This window comes from Fringilla coelebs (assembly GCF_963513975.1).
Source record: "Fringilla coelebs genome assembly, chromosome: 4".
Classification (NCBI taxonomy): domain Eukaryota; kingdom Metazoa; phylum Chordata; class Aves; order Passeriformes; family Fringillidae; genus Fringilla; species Fringilla coelebs.
Window position 1 is genome coordinate 29,153,828 of NC_140032.1, and position 22,125 is coordinate 29,175,952.

At 38.5% G+C, this 22,125-nt stretch overlaps 1 protein-coding gene across 1 annotated transcript in view; it reads left to right on the top strand.

Moving 5' to 3' along the window:
- Positions 1–18,904: 18,904 nt before the first annotated feature.
- TUSC3 (tumor suppressor candidate 3) overlaps positions 18,905–22,125 on the top strand; it is a gene marked incomplete at its 5' end in the record, with an annotated part of 108,371 nt that continues 105,150 nt past the window's right edge. Inside the window, one exon of the mRNA XM_084204415.1 lies at positions 18,905–19,030. Coding sequence (XP_084060541.1) covers positions 18,905–19,030 — 126 coding nt within the window. The remainder of the gene's footprint in view (positions 19,031–22,125) is intronic.

Sequence of the window (22,125 nt, forward strand, 5' to 3'; positions counted from 1 at the left end):
ACGTTTAAAATATGGTTTGGGGTTTGAATTTCAGCACTATGTCTTGGTAAAGACAAAGATATTTTTACTAATAATTCAGTCATAATTTAATTGATTAATTAATCTATTGTAGAATATATTTTAAGAAATTGTTAAACTGTGAACAAAATTTCTGGTTTAATATCATGGTTATTTGGTGAATCAGAGATTTTACTGCTGGTTATATTAAGGTGCACATTTAAGAGCTGAAAATAATATTGATGTAGATCATAAAAAATAGAGCTAAATTGCCCTTTAAAGAAGTTGTAACAAATTATTTGTAAGCATTATGATTAAAAAATGTGGTCACACTGACAATGAGGAACATCTACTTTCTACAAGACAATTTTTTGGGGGGAAGAAGAAGGTTAAAGGGCTAGAGGAGAGAGGGCTGCCTGATCAGAGATTTTCTGCAATTAAATAATTAACAAACAAACAGTTTCAAATCCATTCTATTCCATCAAACCTTGAGTGTTGGCATCCAATTTAGAAACCTCATTGCCAATTCGTATAGTTTTACCAAGTAAAGATAAATAAAACCTCTTGTTTTCAAGAAAACATAGTAATGTAACATTTGGTACCTTTTTCTTCCCCCACACTTCTGTCTTAATTTCTGTAATGCCTGGTATATAGGACCCACATGGACTTTTTAAGTCTTGTTAGAAATTCTCAGTACGAGTGATGAGCACATTCTATAGTTTTCCATGTTTCTGCATAAAATGAAAGTGTTTTTTTAAATAATACTCATTTCACTTGCAATCACAGCCCATGATTACTTTTTACCTGGTTTGTTGGGAGCATTTAAGACTAGTCAAAAATTCTTCATGTGAACAATCATCTGCTTAGAATGCTCTCTACAGGGCTGTTTCCAGTTTTGTAGAAATGGAAGAAACGAAGTTTGGCATTTTCTCACTACCCATGAGAAATTTGCACAGTCTTTAAAACTTGCTTAGAAATGTCAGCCAAACTGACACAGCTTTTGTAAACAGTTCAAGGTATGCCTGTGCTCTAGCTTCCAGCTCTAGCTTCCAGCTAACAGATGCTATGTACTACAGTAGGAGGGAAAGACTTACAAGAAGCAATGGAAGTGCTGCAGTGACCTGGACAGAGCTGGCTTTGGTGTCCAGGTACATGACACAGCACATCACCTCTCCTGTCCCAAGTGACCACCAGAACAGATGGAGACCCAAGTCACAGGCTAGAAGAACTCAGTGGGCATGCTTCAGGAGTGGGTTATAGATGAAGTCATTAACATCTACAAAAACCAAAGGATGGCAAGGGGATTGATGGCTCATGAAAACTTACAGGTTAGAGAGGGGCCTGTGAATGACCTCAGTGGTGTGGGATAAGGAGCAGAGATTATGCTGGTTTTGGTTGAGATAATTTTCCTCATAGTTACTGGTATAGTGCTGTGTTTTGGATTTGTGATCAAAACAGTTTTGGTAACACAGGGACATTTTGTTCTTTGCTAAATGGGGATGAACAGTGTCAAGGCCTTTTCTGCTTCTCATTTTGCTCTGCCAGGCAGCAGGCTGGGAGTGCCCAAGAAGCTGAACCCAGATGATGAAAGGGATCTCCTGTACTCCAGGATATCATGTTCCACAAAAAAAAGCTGGGGGAAGATGGAGGAAGGAGAGCTGTAACTTGGAGTTATAATATTTGTACTGTCAAGTGACTGTTACATGTGATAAAGTGCTGCTTTCCTTGGAATGAATAAATATGTGCCTGCTAAAGTGAATTATTCTTTATTTTACTTTTATCGGCACACAGCTTTTGCTTTAGTTATTAAACTGTCTCTATCTCAACCCACAGCTTTTCTCACTTTTACATTTCTGGTTCTCTCTCCATCTCGCTGGGATGAGGAAGCTGAGCAAGCAGCTGTGTGGTACTGAGTTGCCTATGGGGGCTAACCCAAAAAACCCACAGTTAGAGAAACAATGACAACAGCAGCATTGAGTAGAAACAACACTGTGAATGGTTTAAAAAGGAATTACTTTATTTTTAACAATATAGTAAGTCATTTCAAGTAGTGAACAAGTTGTATTATATATCCAGCAAAAATGATATATTTGACATAATTAGAAACCTGTGTTAGTAGGGTTGTTTAGATTAAACAGTCAAGTTTGTACTTCTGTAAATATTGAAGAAAGCTTTCCTTAGTAGCACCATGCTGTCATAGGGCTGAGTGCAAAAATCAAAACCTGGAGTGCAGAGAAACCTCTGATCGTCTTATCTAGAAACTCAAAAAATAAGGACAAAACTGAAAGAGAAAAAAAGCAAAAAAAAAAGGGCGTAACTCTAGGAGGAATCTCTTCACTAGAAAAGTTTTGTAACTTGCCATAAAAGTCAGGTGAAGCAGACAAAAGCCTACTAGAGACTGAAACTTTGTCACCTCCAGGGAAGCTTTTATGTCATTTCAATAATAAAAAGGATTTATTGGGCAACAGTATGTAACAGAAGAAGGTGCTTGGCAGACTGGCAACCTATCCTTGTAAAGAGTTTTCCCCACTCGTCTTCACTTGAGTTATCAAAGATGTTAGTCAATGAGCACCCAAGTCCTGACCTCAAAAGTGGAGATATTTGTCTTCTTTTGTGTTCTGCCACCAACAACTCCGGTCTGTGCACAGTCCTGTCTAAAGAGATTTTAAACAAGGTAGCAGTTGAACACATTTTCACCCTAGCAGTCATATGAAAAGACTTATCCAAGCTTGCCTGCACAGAGGTGTTAGTATACAGAATACAGGGCTGTCATTTACAGCACTAACTACTTGATACTACATCCAGATGTTGGCACTCACAATGACCATTAGTTACAAGCTTGTATAGACTTAAAGTTCCCCTGCTCTGGGTGTATCAGCCAGCAGGTGAAGGCAGACAGCTCTGTCTATGCTGTCTGAAAGAAGAAGAGCAAGGTAATAGAGACACTCCAGTGGAAAGGCCCATTTCTGGATGCAGCAGTCACGTTTGTTTTAGTTTTTCTACTTAATGCAACAGATTAGTAAACCACACTTCATCTAGAAGTGAGCTTAGTACTCTAGGCATCCCTTGCTCGGATCACTTCTCTGATTCACATTATAATATCTGTCTGCCTTCAGTAGACATTCTGGGTATGCAGCCTAGGAACAGATAATAATGATGATAATTATTATCATCAGTAATAATGCTAGAGGAACTATAAACTCACAACCTAACTAATTAACTTAATATTAATCTTAAAAGGATTACCTTGTCATATCTGGAGAAGTAAGCTAAAAAAATCTTTTTTTCTTTTATCTTTAGTAGGGCTTGTTTTAGAAAATTAGTGAAGTATTTGTATGATCAGTAATCCATTAAAAGCACTGCTTTCCCTATCAAGATCCTTGCAAGAAAGATAAACAATTTTATCATTAACAAATTATAGGGCCTACCATGGTAACCATAAAAGAAAGGAGTTATACAAAGTCTTATTTAATTACACATGCACACTGTTACATTTTTATTAAGATAGAATTATGTCAAAATTATTATTATTTCTATTGTGCCTATATAAAGGGAAAATTCAATATAGTACTAAAGCTTCTGCAGTTAGAGGACAGTTTTAAACAGCTGTAAAGCAAAAGCTGCATCTTTTAGATGCCTTTCAAGATTATTTCTGTCTTATTCAGTTGCACTTGACATGTGCCTTTTGTAGTGTGCAAAGCAATCAATAAATTGGTTTTAGAGGAGAAAACAAGTTACTTCCATGCTAGCTTCTGTAACACTCCAACAACTGAACCATCACAGTGTGTGCACTTTGTTTCACAAGCTATAGTGTAAAGTCCTGAGTCAGAAGTATCTTTATTAATGTAGAAATAAGGATTATACAAATTTTACAATCTGGATTATACAAATTTGACAATCCAGAATCAGTCTTGTTAGGGTTCCAGCATGCTCACTGTTAATTACAGTGATCATTGTGATAATTCCTTAAGAGCTACAACTCCTTTTGCCCCTGGCAAGGACCTTCAAAGATGCTTCTAAATCAGGAAGGATAGCTTTCTTGCAAAAAAAGACATATATTATCTCACAAAGGACCATACTCTACCTAGAAATTATGCAGATCTATGCAAAGAGAAAGAGGAATCAACTTCTTTTCATCCAGAGCCTGTGAGGCTTGAATAAGGATGTTGTCTAATTGTAGCCTTTGGACTTGGTGGATCACAGGGATTTCTCCTTTTCTACATTTCAAGAATTGTGAGACTGCTCCAAAAGTGAAGTGAGAGAAGTAGAATCCTTCTTGTAAACCACCTATGTCAACTTGAAATACGTAGAGGAGAGAACATAGGTGATGCATTTGGAGATTAATTACCCGAGCAGCATTCAACTGCCTTGGCTTTATGGTTAAACACAATTAAGAAGGTACCTTGTATGCAAATTATCAAAACAGACTTGATTTACTCATTTGCCCTTGAGGCATTGCTGAGAAAAAACCCAAGTTAATAGTAATTACCTCTAGAAACAAACTAAGCAATGTCTCAACTTATTTCCAAGGGCACATTCCTTCCATCAGTTTCTGAACTGTGAAGTCTTTAAGCTTAGTCATTAACATGTAATTTAGATATTGATTGTGAGCCCTTTAATTCTGGTCATGAAGTGTCTCATCAAAATCTGCTTATGAAGTCTTGCGCTTCCTTCTGATATGGAAACTTTCTGGATCTCACCAGGAATACCCATTTATCATGTGCACTTTTAAAGAATTCCTCTAAAAATTGTCAGCTTGTGCTTTAAACTTCCACACATTAAATACTTCAGTGAAATGTTTTAAAAGTAATTCAAATAAACTCAATTCCTGTTAAGGCATTATGTAACATACGTCCCCAATAAGGAGTACTACATTCTTGCCTTTGTGTTTTGTTCTGGAGATACTGACCCTGCAATTTTTAAATTTCCTTTTTCTGTACAGGACTTCTTAACAAGATGGCTACGAGTTCTATTCTTCATTCAGGATTATGGTGATGTAGCAATAAATAGTTGCTAAAAAATATAACCACTAGCTAAGATATTTTTGTGTGACTGGATGCTCCAACTTTAAATCAGACAAATCTATTAATGAAAAATCTTTTTCTAGGTATTATGACTAAAGACCACCTGAGGTTTCAGGTTACGCCATGAAGAAAAATATTACCATGCGATTTTTGACTTTGTTAATTTCTTGCACTAATTCTTTTCTCTGCAAATATAGTGCATTCTATTAATAGAATTAACCTTTATTCATTAAGAAAATATGTAAATAAGCTTAATATTTTTTTGCATTAATTACAATTGGAATAAAACCACCTCAATTTTCTTACAATTGGCAAATATTTCCAGATACTAGTATTATAGGATAGTATAAGGTAAGATACCCAGCCAAGGTTTTATTGTCTACTACTACTACAAAAAAAAAAAAAAAAGATTTTGGTAAGGATTTTGATTTTTTTTATGGTTGATATGGCTAAATCACAGAAGTATCAGACCAACTCTTACATTTTAACCCATAAATGAAAATTAGAGGAAAAAGAACAGCACAGAGTTGGTTTATCTAAGGAAGAAGGACTGAAATTTATATGCAGCCCTGAAATTAAGGTTTTGGACAGTTTAGACTGATTACCATTAATTAGTTTGGCATGCTCTTGTGGTGAATGGTACATAAGATGGTGAGTTGGGTGGGAGCCAGCCATTGCTGACGCCAGCCTCCCGATGCAGAAGACCTGTCCACACTGTAGTAAAGTCACACATAATCTATTAAGTATTTCTGGGCTCTCAAATAACTGCATGAAGTTCCTTTCCAAAGGACTTGGCCCTTTACATACACCTTTAAATTTTTCTGCTGAAGAAAGTGCTCTAGCAGTTGAGATGTGCATAAGAAGCAGGAGCAACCACATCACTAAACAGAATATCTGTGCTAAAACCTCACCCACTGGTTATCTGCTTGGTCACTTGATGAAGGATACCAGTGAATTGCTCTTGTTGGGACAGAAGCAGAACTATATTTTCTGGCGTTGGGCTCTTGCTGCTCAGATTTTGTCCTCACCACATCAAGTCTCCGACTTAATATGTATACTAGTGTTTGAGTTGATTACACTACATGAATTAAGTAGCTTTGTTTGCAATAATGCTCTACTCAGACATCTGATTGTAGAGTTCAAGTCCCAAAGAAGAAGATGCCTATTATTAGCATCTACTAATGAAACTAATTATTAGTGTCTACTCTGGAACACACTAGTGAATGCAAATGTGGTTCTGCTTTGTAGTTCTGATAATTTATATTCAGACAGGTAATTTTTTACTTGTGTATAATGCCAGAAGGGAGCATTATGTCATCTGCTGTGACCTTATGTATGATATCTGCCACTGAATTTCAGCCAGTTGATGCTGCTTATTGTTTAAAAGGACATTTGGTCTTGTACCAAAAATCAAGTTAGATTCTGTCTCTTCCTATCAGTTTGAGTCAGGGCACAAACATCCTTCTTTTTAAAAATTCATGTCCTCTTTCTACCTTGACTGTCTGGATTCTAGTTATTATGGTTCATTAAAGCTTTTCTTTGCTAAAATAGAAAGATCTTTGATGCCAGGTATCTGCTTCTCAAGGAAATACTTATGCATTGTGTCAAGCCACCCTTCAATCTTCTTTTTGACATGCTAAACAGATTAAGTTTTTAAGTCTCTTCCTCCAAGGCATTTTCTCAGCACTCAGTGATTTTTGATTCTTTCCTCTGCCTTCTCCAATTTGTTAAACGTGAAAAGCAGTAGAATATGCAGTGTTCCAACAATGCAGTCAGGCACACCACCCTGAGAGATTAAGTCCCCACTTTTTTGTTTACAGCCAAGGATCGGGTTATGCTGAGGTAACTGTGAAATGTTTTTCTCTTGTAAATACTTTTCAGGATTCCCCTGTCCATGACCAAGGGCTGAAACTATTTTTTATACATGCATAAAACATTGTGCTCTTGAATATCTTATGCCTGCTATGTGATCTAAGTGATTCAGCAAGACTGTTGATGATAACAGATAGAAATAAAACAGTCTCCAAGTTTTGTCAGCAGTATATCTAGGGAGATTTTTTGTGCTAGAACAGTAACAAAAATGCCCAATAGTAGCATTTAGCTGCTTTCAGCAGGGCTCCATCAGAAGCATTCTGATTTGATGACTCTATAATTTTGATACATGAGATGTAGCTGTTCTAGATCTACATTGTTAAAGCTACTTAAATTGTTCAATATGCAATTGTATTATTGTCTCAAAAGACCAAATGTATTAGATTTACAATTACCTTTATACACCTAAAATAATTCCATCAAAAGCTGAATATAATCCAAGTAAATACATAATATCCCCAAGAATTAAAAACCACAAACATTTTGATGAAGTTTGGAACCGCTGTCATTGTCACTTACCTTGATGTCACTAGGACATTACAATTTTATGGTTGCCATTCCAGTTTTTTTAATGCGCATCTTTGGGATGAAAGTTGCCCCTTTTTCTTTCTTTGTACCTTGTTACCAACAGTTTCTGAACACAGAAAAACATAGTATTGCTTTTTTTTCTCTTGCATTATGGTCTGTATTACAATATTTAACAGAGAATTTCAACAATCAGGAAAAAAATTAAAAAACTTATCAAGAAAACCAATGTACTATTGTCACATGTGTGTGCCTGTAACCCCATTAATGTGTTCAAGTAACTAAATAGATTTAGAAAGCAGCTGGTTGTACTTTTTTTTGCATTTTTAATGTGAAACATTAAAATAAAAACATATCAAGACATCACTAGGATTTCAAATTGAAGCAGGCATACAAAGTGGGATATACCAACAGAAAAACCTCATGCATAGCGTTGTTATCCGAATCCTGACACACTGAAATTTAGATTGCATAGCAAAAAATTGCATAAAATGTCTGTAGTGAAGACATCTTTCACCATCAGCATCTCAGTCTCATCCAAATTCTGTTCAATTATCACACAGGTAATGAAGAAACAAACCCACACCATGATGCAAGGGTAGATAAAGATGTGTGTCTACGTGGATGATAATAGGTACGCAGCTTAAATATGTTGCCTTGCCAATGTGTTATTTTTGATTAATTACTCTGACTTTCTTAAAGCAGAGGTGGCAGGGGTCTCAGAAAAATCTGTCAGTGGCACCAATGAACAGAAGTGGCTGCGCTGCTCTGTGTACCTGGAGCTGCACCATGTACATTACCCAGAAGTGGATAATCCTAGAAGTATTTGCACCACAAGAAGAATCAGCGGGAGTCATTGGAAATCCCATAGCATTGGAAACCCCCTGGAATCACCGGGATAAATAAAATAGCCAGAGGAATTGATGAAGAGCTGATCTCATAACAACGTGTTACCTCTCTTGGTAAAATAGAAATAAAATAGATCAAGATACTTCTACCATGAATCCAACAACAAGTAGGAGTGGATGAACTGCCCACGGCAGTTCTGCCAAAGACCTTGATTTGGTAGAAGAGATGAGTTCTGCACAACATCTGTGAGTGACTGACATGACAGGGTGGTGGAAGCAGTGGAAATGGTCTTGGCCTAACATTACCAAGGAGAAGGACGAGGACCCAAGGTGCAACACAGCCAGAAAGCAGACTGCCCTTGGCACTAGGTCAAACTCAGCCACAGCTTTGCATTAGGTCATGCACATGGTGTGAACCCAGGTGTTATTGTGTGGTTACTGTTAGTAATATTACACTTGGTTGGCAGAGTAGCATTTCTGTTCAAAATATCACAGAAAGCTGGAATAGCAATTCTTCCTCACTTTAAGTTTTATTAACCAAGTGGGCAAAGCATCCATGCAGCTGCCTGGCTGTGGTGGTTTAACTGGGACACTGACCATAGCGGGTAAGTGACAGTAGTCATCAGCTGATGTGCAACATGAACCACAGAGAAAAAGAAAAAAAAGAAACTGGGAAAATAAAAATAGCTCCATTATTAGCAACATGACTAACAGGTGAAGAACATATTAGCAGAGGGCACAGAAGTTTGCCATTTTTCTGATCTCTTGTAACTTCCTAAGCCAACCAAGTGGGCTTTGCTCTCAGAAAACAAGAAATTTCCAACCAGGGAGCAAATCTAAACATAGCAATTAGGAGTTGAAAACTAAACAAAAGTTAGTGGGGAGAAAACCTTCCAGAGCAGAAGTTTTACACTGTCTGAGAGTCTGATCTCAGGGGGTCAATTGACTAAAAGGGAAATAGTGTTATATTTGTTGTAACTTGGTGTGTATCATGTACTGATTACAATCTAACAGAAATTATTTAAAATCCACTGTGATGTGTGGTAAAACAAGCAAACTGAAAACCAAACCCAACAAACAAAACAAGCAATAAACAACAAAAAAATCACTTGAATTTCATCACCTGCAAGAAAAAAAAATAATAGGCATAGTAAAAACACTTCCTTAGTCCATTATGTGTAGCCAGTCAGCTAAGATCCCGTGTATGGAGGGTGGTTTGTATCCAGCACTGTTAATATCTAAAAGCACTGCCTTTCTTGAAGACACTAGTAAGCATTGTCCAAGTTGCTACAAGAGAGGAGCACTCGTAAATGTTCCTTTTTTCCTGCATATAGATTTGGACTTGCTGTTAAAGGTCAGCATTTCTACTTCAAAGTGATTTGAGTAACTTAAGAGAATATTACTCTGTCCAAAGAAAAAGAAAAGAAAAATACAGCATTCAGATCTGATAAAGTCTTTAGGATCAGTATTTTATCTTGCTCCACAAATCAGCAAGCATGAGAATGACATTTTTAAAGGCTATTTCTGAATCTGGCCATCCAACTGCTTGTACTGCAGTAAGTTACTGAGACTTAGTAAGTAGCATGTCAAAGTTAGTTGTCAAAAGTAGTAAGATCATAAGTGCCCCTGTTCTTTCCCAAGAAGGAGTCTAAACTACCCAGTTGAACCTGAAGGTTCAGGCAGGAATTATAGTCTTTCCAACACAAGTGCTTATTGTATTTTTAATAATGAAAGAAAAATTGTGAGTCTGTTACTAATACTGTGTAGGTGGAAGAATTTTCCAGAACATACAATCAGTGGCATTATTGACTCTATCTTTCAGGAGTGTCATGGGGGAGGGCAAAAAGGTAGGAGGAAGACGAATTTAAACACTCAGAGCATAACATGCAAAGTACTCACAGCTTTATTTAAGTCAAGACTATTTAGTAGGATATAGGAGAATTCAAACTCTGAAAACAGACTCTGAAACCTTCCCTAACCATATGTTAAGGGAATTAAAAAGCTAAATCTTCAGATTTCTCTTAAATAATTGCTGTTTTCTGGTATTGCTGATACCATATTCTGTGACTATTGTGCTAGAGGGTTGTACCTGTAGCAGGTACATTACAGTGAAATAGAAACAGGTGATTTTGGTATTTGAGGCTTAATTGCCATCAGCCTGAAATTGTTTTCCCAGAACCTTAGGAGACTCTCAGTAAAGCCTACAATGTTAAGATGCTTACCTCCCACGGAACTGCCATAAGTACAGTTGCAGCAACTTTATGTGTTCCAGAGGAAATTCAATGTAATTTTTTTTTTCTTAAAGATTATATTTTTATATGTTAAAGGTAGTGCTGCAGTTCAAAAGTTGCAGGTATTGTTTTAGTAGTAAAAAGCACAATTCTTGGTAAAAGATGCAGTCACACTTGTCTTGAAGATTAGTTATCTATAGCAGCAGAGGGAAGATGTGCTGGAAAACAAATCCATCTCCTCCTTAACCTGCACCATTCAGGTGTGACACCATCACAAATATGCTCTTCACTTTAAGGAAGGCATAATAATGGTAGGGTTTCAGGAATGAATGGTTTGAGATTGACTTACCCAACAGTGAAATAATGTGCAATATGCTTGTTACAAATATAATGTCAGCATCATTTAATTGGAAAATTTAATTATTCTAGCATCTCAAGTAAATTTGTGTGGGTAATATTAATTTACACCCATCCGATTTCAATGTAACAACAGCCTACTAAATAGGGATGGTAAATGATTTGCCTCTTGCATTGGGTTAAAGCTCTTTGGAGAACTAGGCTCACAGACTTACTTCAATATCCTTTCATGCTGGTGCTAATTCATCTGCAACAGGTGTGATTCATTGAAATATTTGTGAAGAAGAAATGCTTCAGTGTGGGTTTAGTCCAGATGATCAGAGATGCATACATGAACTTTACTGAATGGGATACAGCATGGTGCTCTACTTGCTTTGGCTGCAGTCTGAGACGAGAATGGGATCAAGACCTTGAAATGTAAATACTTAAAGTGTTTAAAAATTTATCTGCCTTTCATTACACCTATGAAGTTAAGTCCTCATACATTAAAGGACAAAATAGTTGGTTCAGACAGAAATAAATATGTACAATGTTTCATATGTATCCAGTCTGGTAGGGACAGGCTGTAACAAGTTAAGATATTAATAATTTTTTTTATTATGCTTTAGCTATACTCCCAGTTTCACATAGAGAAGGCTTCCTACCTAATTTGCTAGTGTATGGAGGTATTTTTTGCAATCTTTAACTTTCTAAGGGACTGCAGTTTTGCTATTGCAAACTGGTCCTTAGGAAAGGACCTGAAGTTCACTGATATTTTTCAGATCTCTTATGTGTTATAACATTCCTGTTCCTTCCAGAACAGAAACCATGTAATTATTGGCAGTTAAAATTTTAAAAAGCAGATCAAGCCAATCATTTAATAGAAACCAGAGCAGGTAAGAGTATGAGAGCTAGGTTGGGTATGTCTGATATTGCCATAACCGATGAATTCCAAGCTTCTTTGCAGGAAGGTGTCTGTTGCCCAGTTTATGGAACAGAGGTAATGAAAAGCAAATGCTTGCTCCCACTGAAACAGAAGACAGTGTTGAAGCATTCAACTTTCAAGAAAAGCCTTGATAATGATTTCAGATGAGACCCCCATCAGAGCTGCATTCAGTTTTCTCAGTCTTTTTGAACTTGCCGTGCAGACACATAGTACAGTTCAGCATACTGGCCTTGGGGTTTTTAAGTGAGACATACTTAGAGTGTAAACATTTTAAAATAGGACTGAATAGTGTGAAATAACCAAAGTTTTAATATTCTCTGGGCAAAATAAACTTTGGGTGCCACTTTCCACATTTCAGGACAACTTTTAGTTGCAATAATACAGATTCCAGTATTTCCTAGGACATCACTGTTTTAACATTTTATTTATATGGTCTGTTCTACAAAACTGCTAACTTCTTGTACCTAGTGCCTCTCAACAGTACACCCTTCTTTTGACTGATGTGTCATTTAGGTTTGTACACATATATGTGTGTGTATGTGTGTGTGTGCTGGAAACAGAAGCAGTATCAGCCAAGCAGTCAAGGTCCCTGCCCTACTGTCCTTACATTTTCTAAGGCAAACCCATTTTACCTGTTTACAATGGGAGTCCAACTATCTCTGGACAGAAACATGCTTGAAACTCAGCTTCTGAATATTACGGGTGAGGCTTTGGAATTTATTTAATTTAAAGTACCTTGTTTTTAAAAGCATTCTTGACTTGCACCTTGTTGGAGGTAGAAGGTCTAGTGTGAAATGTATGTCCAGGCCTGTGCTCAGAAATGTAGTGCCATGTATTCACTGCAGGAACAGTTAAGTAATTTTTCCCTGAATGTTTTTCTTCATAGCTATTCTCGTTCTCTAATGTCTTTTTTGTTATATATTTTGTTCATGACGATAAACTAGTAAGCTCTTCTGAAAGGTAATCCCCTGTTAGCTTTGCAGCTTCTATGCTAATCTCTTGTTAGCTTTGCTGCTGGTATTCCTGAAGCTGATTTGCATTTCCTAATCCAGAGCTGAATCTCTTTGCTCTGGGTACTTACATTTATATGGATATGTATTAAATAATTAGCTGAAAGACTGTCCCTACAGAACCTAACACAGACCAAAGACATTTTGTGTAAGCTGATGTTTAAATGGCTTTCAAACCAAGTATGACTTGTTTTTTTTCTGATTTATCTTTTCATCTGGGAACAGACCAACCATGGTGAGGCAGCTGTGCTCCTGCAGCTCATGGAAACCACAGTGGAGCAAAGATCCACCTGCAGCCCCTGGAGGACCCCTTGCCAGAGCAGGTGGATGCCCAAAGAAGCAAGATCCTGGCAGGACCTGCAGACCACTGGAGAGAGGAGCCTGTAGTTGAACAGTTTGCTGGCAGGAACTTGGGCCACACGGGAGGGACCCACACTGGAGCAGTTAGTGAATAACTGCAGCCTGTGGGAAGGATTCAGGTTGGAGAAGTTGGTGGAAGATGGTCTCCTGTGGGAGGATCCCTGTGCTGAAGCAGGGGAATCATGAGAGAGGTCCTTCTCCTGGAGGGGAAGGAGCAGCAGAGACAACGTGGGAGGATCTGACTGCAGCTTTCATTCCCCGCGACACTGGAGGGAAGAGGCAGAGAATTCAGGAGTAAAGTTGAGCCCAGGAAGAAGGGAGGGATGGCAGGGAAGTATTTTTAAGAGTGGGTTTTATTTCTCATTACCATGCTCTGAGTGAATTAGTAATAAATGGAACTAATTTCTCTCAGTCTAAGTCTGTTTTGCCTGTGGCAGGAACTGGTGAATGATCTCTTCCTGCCCTTATTTTGACCCATGAGCCATTTCCTATAGCTGTGGAGGGCAATGACAGTGGCATCCAGACAAGGTCAACACACCAAAAATTTAAAATTGTTTTACATTTTCACCCTGGATATGTTCTCACACCACAATGCTGATTTGGGTCTCATAAGTGTCTTTTCAAAAGAAATTGTGCAAAAAGGTCAACAGACCCTAACAGACCTCATGATACTTGAGGTAGTAACAGTTCAGTAACATAGAAAGCAGATTGTTTATTGGACTAGCTATAAATTACATTTCTTATATATCTATGTGTACTAGAAAATATGGTACTGATAGAGGATATAATTTGTGATGATTAGATTAATTAGACTGCTGGGATTAATTTTTCTAGATACTCTACTCTTTTCATGCTTATAAACCCTAAATTGTGATTAAACCATCATATTAATAGAGAGCTAAAGAACACTGGCATTTCTTATTTTTAAATACCCCCTAACTGGGAGAGAGGATTTAATTTAAGATTCCCATTAAAGCACTTAATAAAGAGTGCCATTTTTTTTCATTTGCTGTGATAATGGTAAAACAAGCATGACATGATAGATACCTTAACTATACAGCCACCTAATAGTTTAAACCATTAAATATAATATATATCCTAAGAAAATTCTTTTTATGCTAAGATTGCTGGTTTAGTTTCCCTGACTATATGGATTATTCTATTCTGTATGTGTTTGTTTATCCAAGATAACATGCAATGCATTCATCATAATATTATCAAAGCAATTTATGAACAAAGTAAAAGGAAAGTTTACAAACAAAAAAAAGTTTCAAAAGTATGGAGTGTTGGTGTAGATGCAAATTATTTCATGTTGAATATTCAAATCCAACTATTAATTCTTTGCCCACTATTTCTTGGATTCTTTGTTAAAGTCAGTGAAATAGGACAATATAAATATTTACATCAGTAGAACTGAATACACAAATTAGAAGTTTACCAATACTAAATGTAATGAAAAAAACATAGTGAAGTTGGTATGAGCTTTTCTAGTCAATCTGGCTTCTGAGTACTTATCTTTTATATGAGGCGTATAAAGCATGCTATTAAATTTATTTGCAAAAGCAAACACAGTTTGCTTTGTTGCAACTACTATAGCTGTATTCCCAAGGAAGAGATTGGTGTGTCTTGTTCAGGAACAAAACATGATGACTAAAATTGTTAGTCTGGTTTCAATTTAGGATGGTATTTTTCAGCATTACCAGACTGGGCAACTGTTCCCTTGTTTATTTATTTTTTAAACTTTTTAAAATACTTTTTTCCTTTTTCACTTTTTTTCCCTTTTTTCCTTTTCTTTTTTCTTTCCTTTTTTTCTTCTCTTCCTGCCCATCCCTCCCAAAAAGGAGGGGTGAAATAGGTCATTCCATAAACTGATAAGCTGGGATGGCTGACAGATAGCTAGGCAGTTTTATCTTATTTATGGAGAGCAAACAAAGCTCAGAACAGAAATCAGCAATTGCTACACCACTGCCAACCATTTGCATGAGCAGGTTTTTTTCCAATGGCATGCATCAAGATCTGTGCAATGCCAAAACCCTAGAGCCTCAGTATCCTGAAAAGCACATCTGTGAGAAGTAATAGTCCTGGTAAGGACAGCAATTGATTAATGGCACCTTGCCTCTCTGGGAGGCAGCTTCACTCAGCAACTCTTAAGTTTTGTTTTGCACGCTTCATCTTCAACAGCAGAAAGAGAATATATAACTCAGTACACCACCCTTCAGACCTGAATTGGATGTGATGTGGCTCATTGGGTAGGCAGAGATCAATGGGGCTTGAATGAAAAAGGGCTCTCTGAAGGTTGACAGCTGAAAGCCAAAAGAGGATATCTTGAAATTTTATTGTAAAAGAAAATCCATTTTTCAACATTAAAGTTTGCAACTTCTGACTTGTGACTGTTAAATGACCATATAAAAGTAGTGAAAATTTTCCTTAAGACACTGTGTTTGTCCAGAAGTTTGTAATGTATTCTCTTGAGGAAGCCCTTACTACCACCTTTGACACTTTGCCTGTATCATCACCTACACACCACACCTATCTCCTTAGAAGCAGGATTATACTAACTTGAATCAGTCTGCAAGCCCATTATCTCTACAAATTTCAGATGCAGGAATTAGAACAGAAGTATGAATTTCTTGCAGAGCTCTGACACATTATTTATTTATTTATTATGATCCCAGGTCACAATGAAATTCATCTTTTTTTTTTAAATATCCTTGCAGTCTTAATGAAAAGCATAAAAATATTTGAAGGAAGCACATAAGCATCCCCAGAGCTAATATGGTTCATCACAGTTCAGTAAAATTACCAAACTGTATCATTTCATGTCAGTCAAATGTTACCTTGCACTTGACAAATGCAATTCCTCTTTCCATGAAGCTGAAGCATATAAGCTTCACATGACATTTCTCTCATTGGGCCAGGCTGGCACTGTATGTAAATATTCCATAGATGGGCTTCATAAAAATCAAAATGTCTGAATAAGTCTGTTGTTTTGGAGCTTGTAATGCTGTACTGCTGCAAAAAATATTTGTAGGGTTGTGGCAGTTTTTCCAATTAAATCTGGAAAATGACAATACCTGACAATCAGAGCAGTAACTTTTTTTATATGTCTGTATATGGCCAACCCTAATTCCTTTAAGTCTTCTGTCAGGGCTTGATGGGCTATAACAAAAGTCAGATTTAAATTTAAGAAGACTGCTTGAAAAGAAAATAAATGCTGGCTTGAGTTCCACTTATAAACCTTTGGATCTTTATATTAAACTTTCTGGGTCTGTGAGAGCTGATTCTCTTCACTCATGAATCAATAACTAAATATTCTTATTAAAAACAAAAAAGTATGCATGCAAGATAGGAATAACTAATTTTCAAAGCATTACTATGATGCTTTTAATCAGTTCATTATTTTATTTTTTTTTCTCCTAGGGAAGTGCTAGACTAATGTTTCCCCTCCATGCAGCTTCCTTCAGTATTTACAATGTTTTAAATGTTTCTGGATTGCAAGGTCTGATCTGAGTTAGTGATCTGTTGACTTGTCATGTTCATGTTAGCTGCTTCTCACCTCATTCTCCCTAGCCAAGCTTCACAACACTGTTTGTCTCCAGAGCCACATATGGCACCTGCTTACTACTGCACCTTCTCTTCATTTGCTGTTGTTTTAGGTACCTTCTCTCCATTGTCTGCTCCTGAACTCATCCCATCTCTGCTATCTGAGCCTCACACTGCTTTTGTTTTTGGTCTGATAACCCCTCTAGGCAATTCCCCCAGCTCTTCTCTGGCTATTCTATTACATCTTAGGAGGGCTCCTGTGATACTAAGAAAGGCAGTCTTCCACCTCACAGGAGGCTTTTCAACACTTTTATTTAACACATCTCACAGGAAAATTTACCTTCACAAGACATGCATAGGTGACATTTTTTCATTAATAAGCCTTTAGAAGACTTTTACCCAAACTGTGCTTCCCTTGCTGTCCCAAGGTCATTTGCACTTCAGCCCCCACAAACATTCTGTTTTCTAAGGTAAGAATGTCCATTCCCCTCATTACTCTGTTAACAGAGCTAACTCTCAAGAACAATAACACAGAAAATGTAAACCAGTCAGATTTCATGTAATCCTTCACATTAATCTCACCTTCTCTAGCACTGCACTTCTTTCCAGGCTTGTACTCCTTCCTCTTTATATGAAACTCTGAACAGAAAAGAAATAAACCAAAACTGTCCATGTTGATGTTTCCTGCTTAAGGTATGGACTTCAGGTGATTGAGAATTGAGGTTATTGACTAAAAATAAGTGTAAGAAATTTGACAGTTAGAACTGAGTTGTGTCAAATGGGTGTTGTAGTCTTTTCAAGGAATGAAGAGCTCCCAGTTGTTTTCATGTTCTCAGTAGTTTTAATGCTCTTCATACAGTGACAATGTGAAGGGTCTACAGTTTATCAGGCTCAGGAAGATACCAAGAATTTTTCAAACAAGGTTCCAGTGAAATCGCCTTCTGGATTTAGCAAGACTGGCCTGAGATTTTCTAATGAAATTTTATTTTTTAGCACAGTAACTAACATATGCCTCTCCTGTTCCAGTTCAAAGTTTCAATTAAATTTTTATATCCTAACTTAATAAAGACAAGGAAAAAAGGTGTTTTTAAAAACACACAGATCTGATCAATATATATATCCTCTCTCTTTAGAGCAGAGGTCTTAGAAATCTCTGTAATCCAATGTCATGGTTGAATACCACTTTATGGTTATTATTATTGCCCAACAGTGGTCAGAATCTGATGGATGTGGACAACAAATGCTCTGAACTCTCTTGAACTTGTTGTTTGGTAGAATATTTGAATACATTCTACTAATCCTAGGGATAGATGTAACTTCTGAAAGACACGTTGCAAATATAACTGAAGAGAGAAAACTGGCCTATTTAATGTCTTAACTGCTCAGTGCTCAGATGCCAGCTGTGTCATCAGACTAGCATCTGATACTGTGATAATATCACCTAAAAATTCTCTGTCCCAAAAAAGGAGATACTTTAAAACATGTTCTTGGGGCCTCAGCTTCCTATTTCATTGTGGTGTTCTATTATAAAATGCAGAAAACTTTCTAGTGATTCTGCAAGATCTCCAAAGAAATGAACACTTCTGCTTTCTGAGTCTTCAGCACAGCTGTGTGTAAGTAACTAATGTAGCACAGAGTGTACTTGGAATTCTAGGGGAAAAAAAGAGAAGTATGTGCTCATTAATTTAACATTACCTATCCTGCGCACTGCAGTGTGCACTTTCAAGAAATACACAATCACTGATTTGAGGACTGTATCATGAATCAGAATATCAATTTAGAGCTGCACAGTTAATGCTCTGGGAATTAAACTCGAATTAATTGTATCAGCATATTGCATTAATATTATTTTCTGCAAATCTGGCTTTGTGCGTGCCTAATGAAATCTGAAAAGTGTATGTGCATAAACATATGAGAAAGAAGTCTTTATAGTTTGGGTCGGGTTTTGGTGAGGTTTTCTGGTGTTTTGTCTTGCCCACTTTTACAGTCTCGGTCCAGGATCGCACTGTGCGCTGCGGGCAGCCGGAGCATCAGTGAAGCCGAGCCCGGACGGGCAGAGCCCCCCGGGCGGGCAGAGCCCAGCTCGACCCTGCCCCGCAGTCCCTCAGAACTACATTTCCCAGGCGGCGCCGCGCCGCGGGGCGCTGCGATTGGCCGGGCGCGGGCCGGCTCAGCGTGGCGGTGCGGCAGGTGCCGCCGGCGGGGGCGGAACATGGCGCTGGGTGCCGGGGCAGCGCGGCCGCTGCCGCACCTGCCGGCCGGGGGCTGCCTCCCCCTGCTGCTGCTGCTCCTGCTCCTCCTCTGCGGACAGCTCGGGGGAGGACAGAAAAAGAAGGAGGTAGAGACGTTCGCTTCTTTCCCCATCGCGCCCGGCCGGGGGTGCCCCGTCGCGCTGCCTCCCTCTCCGGAGTCCCCGTGTCCCCGTCCGCCCGGCGCCCCCCGCGCTCCGCCGGCCCCGCTCCCTCCCCAGCCCCGAGCGGGCGCCGGTGGGGCGGGAGGCGCCGGGCAGGCGGTGTCCCTGCCCCGCTGGGGAGGTGATGGCCGGCGGCGGCGGCGTTTCCAGGGCAGCGGCAGCGCAGGGAGCAGCGCCGGGATGGCAGTCCCAGCGTGCTGGCCGTGCCCAGGCCCGTGCCCTGCGCTGTCGTGGGCCTTGAAATGGCCGGTTCTGAGCAAAGAGGGGCACGGGCTGGCCCGCCGGGCTGGGCTGGGCTGCCGGGCTGGGCTGGGCCAGGGGGGCCTGGCAGCCAGGAGGGGCGGGCAGCCCGCGGGAGATGGAAGTTAAAGCCGTGCATGTGGTGCCAAGGGAACGAAACGCCCGGAGTTAATAACCAGCGTCAAAGCCATGGCAGCAGGCGTGTGTGTGAGTGCAGGTGTAGGTGATGGTGCTCTCCGAGCTCTGGGTAAGAGAGACGTGGAGGAAGGAGCAGTTTTAATTCAGATTCGTATCAACAGCTTATCCTCACCAACTTTTGTATTTAAATAGGGAAGTGTGCAAAAGTGTGTAGTGTACATACTTGCCTTTTCCAGATTTCAGAGCTGCTAGAGCTGCCTATGGTTCTCTTCCTAGATTGCCCTAGATTTCAGGCCAGGCTTTTGCATACCAAGTGCTCAGCCGCCCAGTAGTGTCTCTGCAGTGTCACTATAACTTCATTTATGGGAGGAGTTAGCTTTTAACCAAACTGTAGACTCTTTATCATCGATTCTTTCTCTGAACTAGCAGCTCAGACAAAGAGAAGGATGGTCCAAATATTTGGGTTTTGCTTGTTTTGTTTTTCTTTAGAGAGCTATGTAGGTTATTAAGGTTTATAGGCCAAAGATGTAAAACAACTGGTGTCCAATGACAAGAGTGGAAGGAGTGGTTTAAATCAACTTCAGGAGGAGTTCAGATGTGATATTAGGAAAGAGATCCTAACTGAGAGAGTGGTTGGGCACACAGCAAGGTATCAAGGGAAGTGGTCTATGCCCCAAACCCGTAGTTGTTCAGAAGCTATATGGACAAGGTTTTTCTGCATATGGTTTGACTTGTAGATTGCCCTGTGTGAAGTTGGGAGTTGGACTCAATGTCCCTTCCAACTCACAATAATCTATGATTTTACAAGCCAAAGTAAGTATGTAAAATTCCTTTTAAAGTATTTAAATAATGGAGTTACTCTGGTCTTACCAAGATAAGTAATCTGATCACTGAAATAAATCCCTTGGGTGTCATTGTGAAAAATGAACACCTTCACTCTAGGCATTCATTGTCTTTTCCACTCTTTCTGGAATGAGTAAGCAGTAAATGTGTTGCCCTTCTGCTGCTATAATTTGCTATAATTAACTTCCTTTCAAAACTTTAACTTATTAGGTTTTCCTAATAAAATGTGTTTAATGTTTGACACTTGATTCTCTCTTGCTGTGATGTGCTGGCACTGCAACTTTTGTTGACACTTTCATGTGGAGTGCCAGCTGTGCTACCAAGATGGCTGAAATCATCTTTCTTTTAAGTGAGATTCTTTTCCTAACAAGTAAATAATGACAAATTAAAATGGACATGTACAACTACTTTTTAGAAAGTTTCCCAGTCCTACTGTGGAGGTAGTATATAAAAGAATGGAAATGCTTGTTTGTCCAATACCTATTTGGTATTGCAGTTCAAGCAGGTATTTCTCATCTGTAAAGCATGTTATTCAGGGCTTTCCTTTTAACTGATTTAAACTAACACATCCCAGTCTTCTGGATCTTTTTGCTGCCATTTTTCATTCCTGTTTAATATTTTGCTTTTAAGGCAATGGACTGCTCATACAGACAAACCCTTGGCTTTATGTAGACATAGACATAGTATCTATGACTGCATCTTAATAGAAACTTACAGTATTGTAAGTTCTTGCTTCACTTTAAATGCAAGCTTAAAATAAAGTGTAACTTGATTTTTTTTCAGGGTTTTATACACTGTATGGTTCTGTGTTTTATATGTTAGAGCTAAAGTCTGACTCTTCTTGCCCCATAACCTTCATGTTAAAAGCTGTAGTAGTTTACCCAATGTATATAATGAGAAAAACATCTGTATGTGAAAAATGAAACTTGTACTTACAGTAAGTAGTTTGGAAGTAACATTTTAAAACTGTTCTGAGGAAAATTACGTGAATTGAAAGAGTGCAGGCTATTGTGCTGTGGGACACTGCTGTTCACACCACTGTCCAGAAGCACAGTGCTAACAGGTAACGGTGACGGAAGTTAAATGTGTTAAGTGAACTGAAGATGTTCTGTACAAAGACTGGTAAGATTGACACAGCTTTTTTTTTTGGAAGTTGGAAAAATGGCTGAATACCCACTGAATTGTTTCAAAGTGAACACTGCAAGAGAAAAGCTAATGTAGTGGGGTTGAAATGTGTATCTCATGAGATAAAATCATCTCACATCTCAGTTTCCTGCTTTCTCTGTGCTTTGTGTGTGTGTTTGTTGACATGGTTGTCCAGAAAGAGAGGTAAAGGACTAGAGAGAAGAAACTGCTTTCCCAATCAATTTTTTTTTTTTTTACTTCATTACTTGAAAACTATTTCAAAATTACAAGAACTTGACATGCTGGAATTAAATCTTAAGGAAGGATAGTATTCTTGGTGAAGACAATGAATTTATTTTTTTATTAATTTATATTTTTAGGTGTTGACTACATAGAAAAGTATGCATAAAGTCTGAATGATTGGAGGTGTCTGGATCAGTTGTGTGAGCATGGAGGAGGTGGAGATGCCTTTGCAGGAAGGAGAGGACCGAGTTAAGATATTACATGTTTCTGAAGGACTTGATGCTAGCAGAGAAAATAACCAGGGAAACTGGAAAACATTGTCATAAATTTGTGTTGATTGTGAAATACTACAATAAAGCTGTATTTAGTAAATGTGCAAGTCCTTAAATTGCTGAAACACATAGTCCTATACAGTAAAATGTTCTCAATGG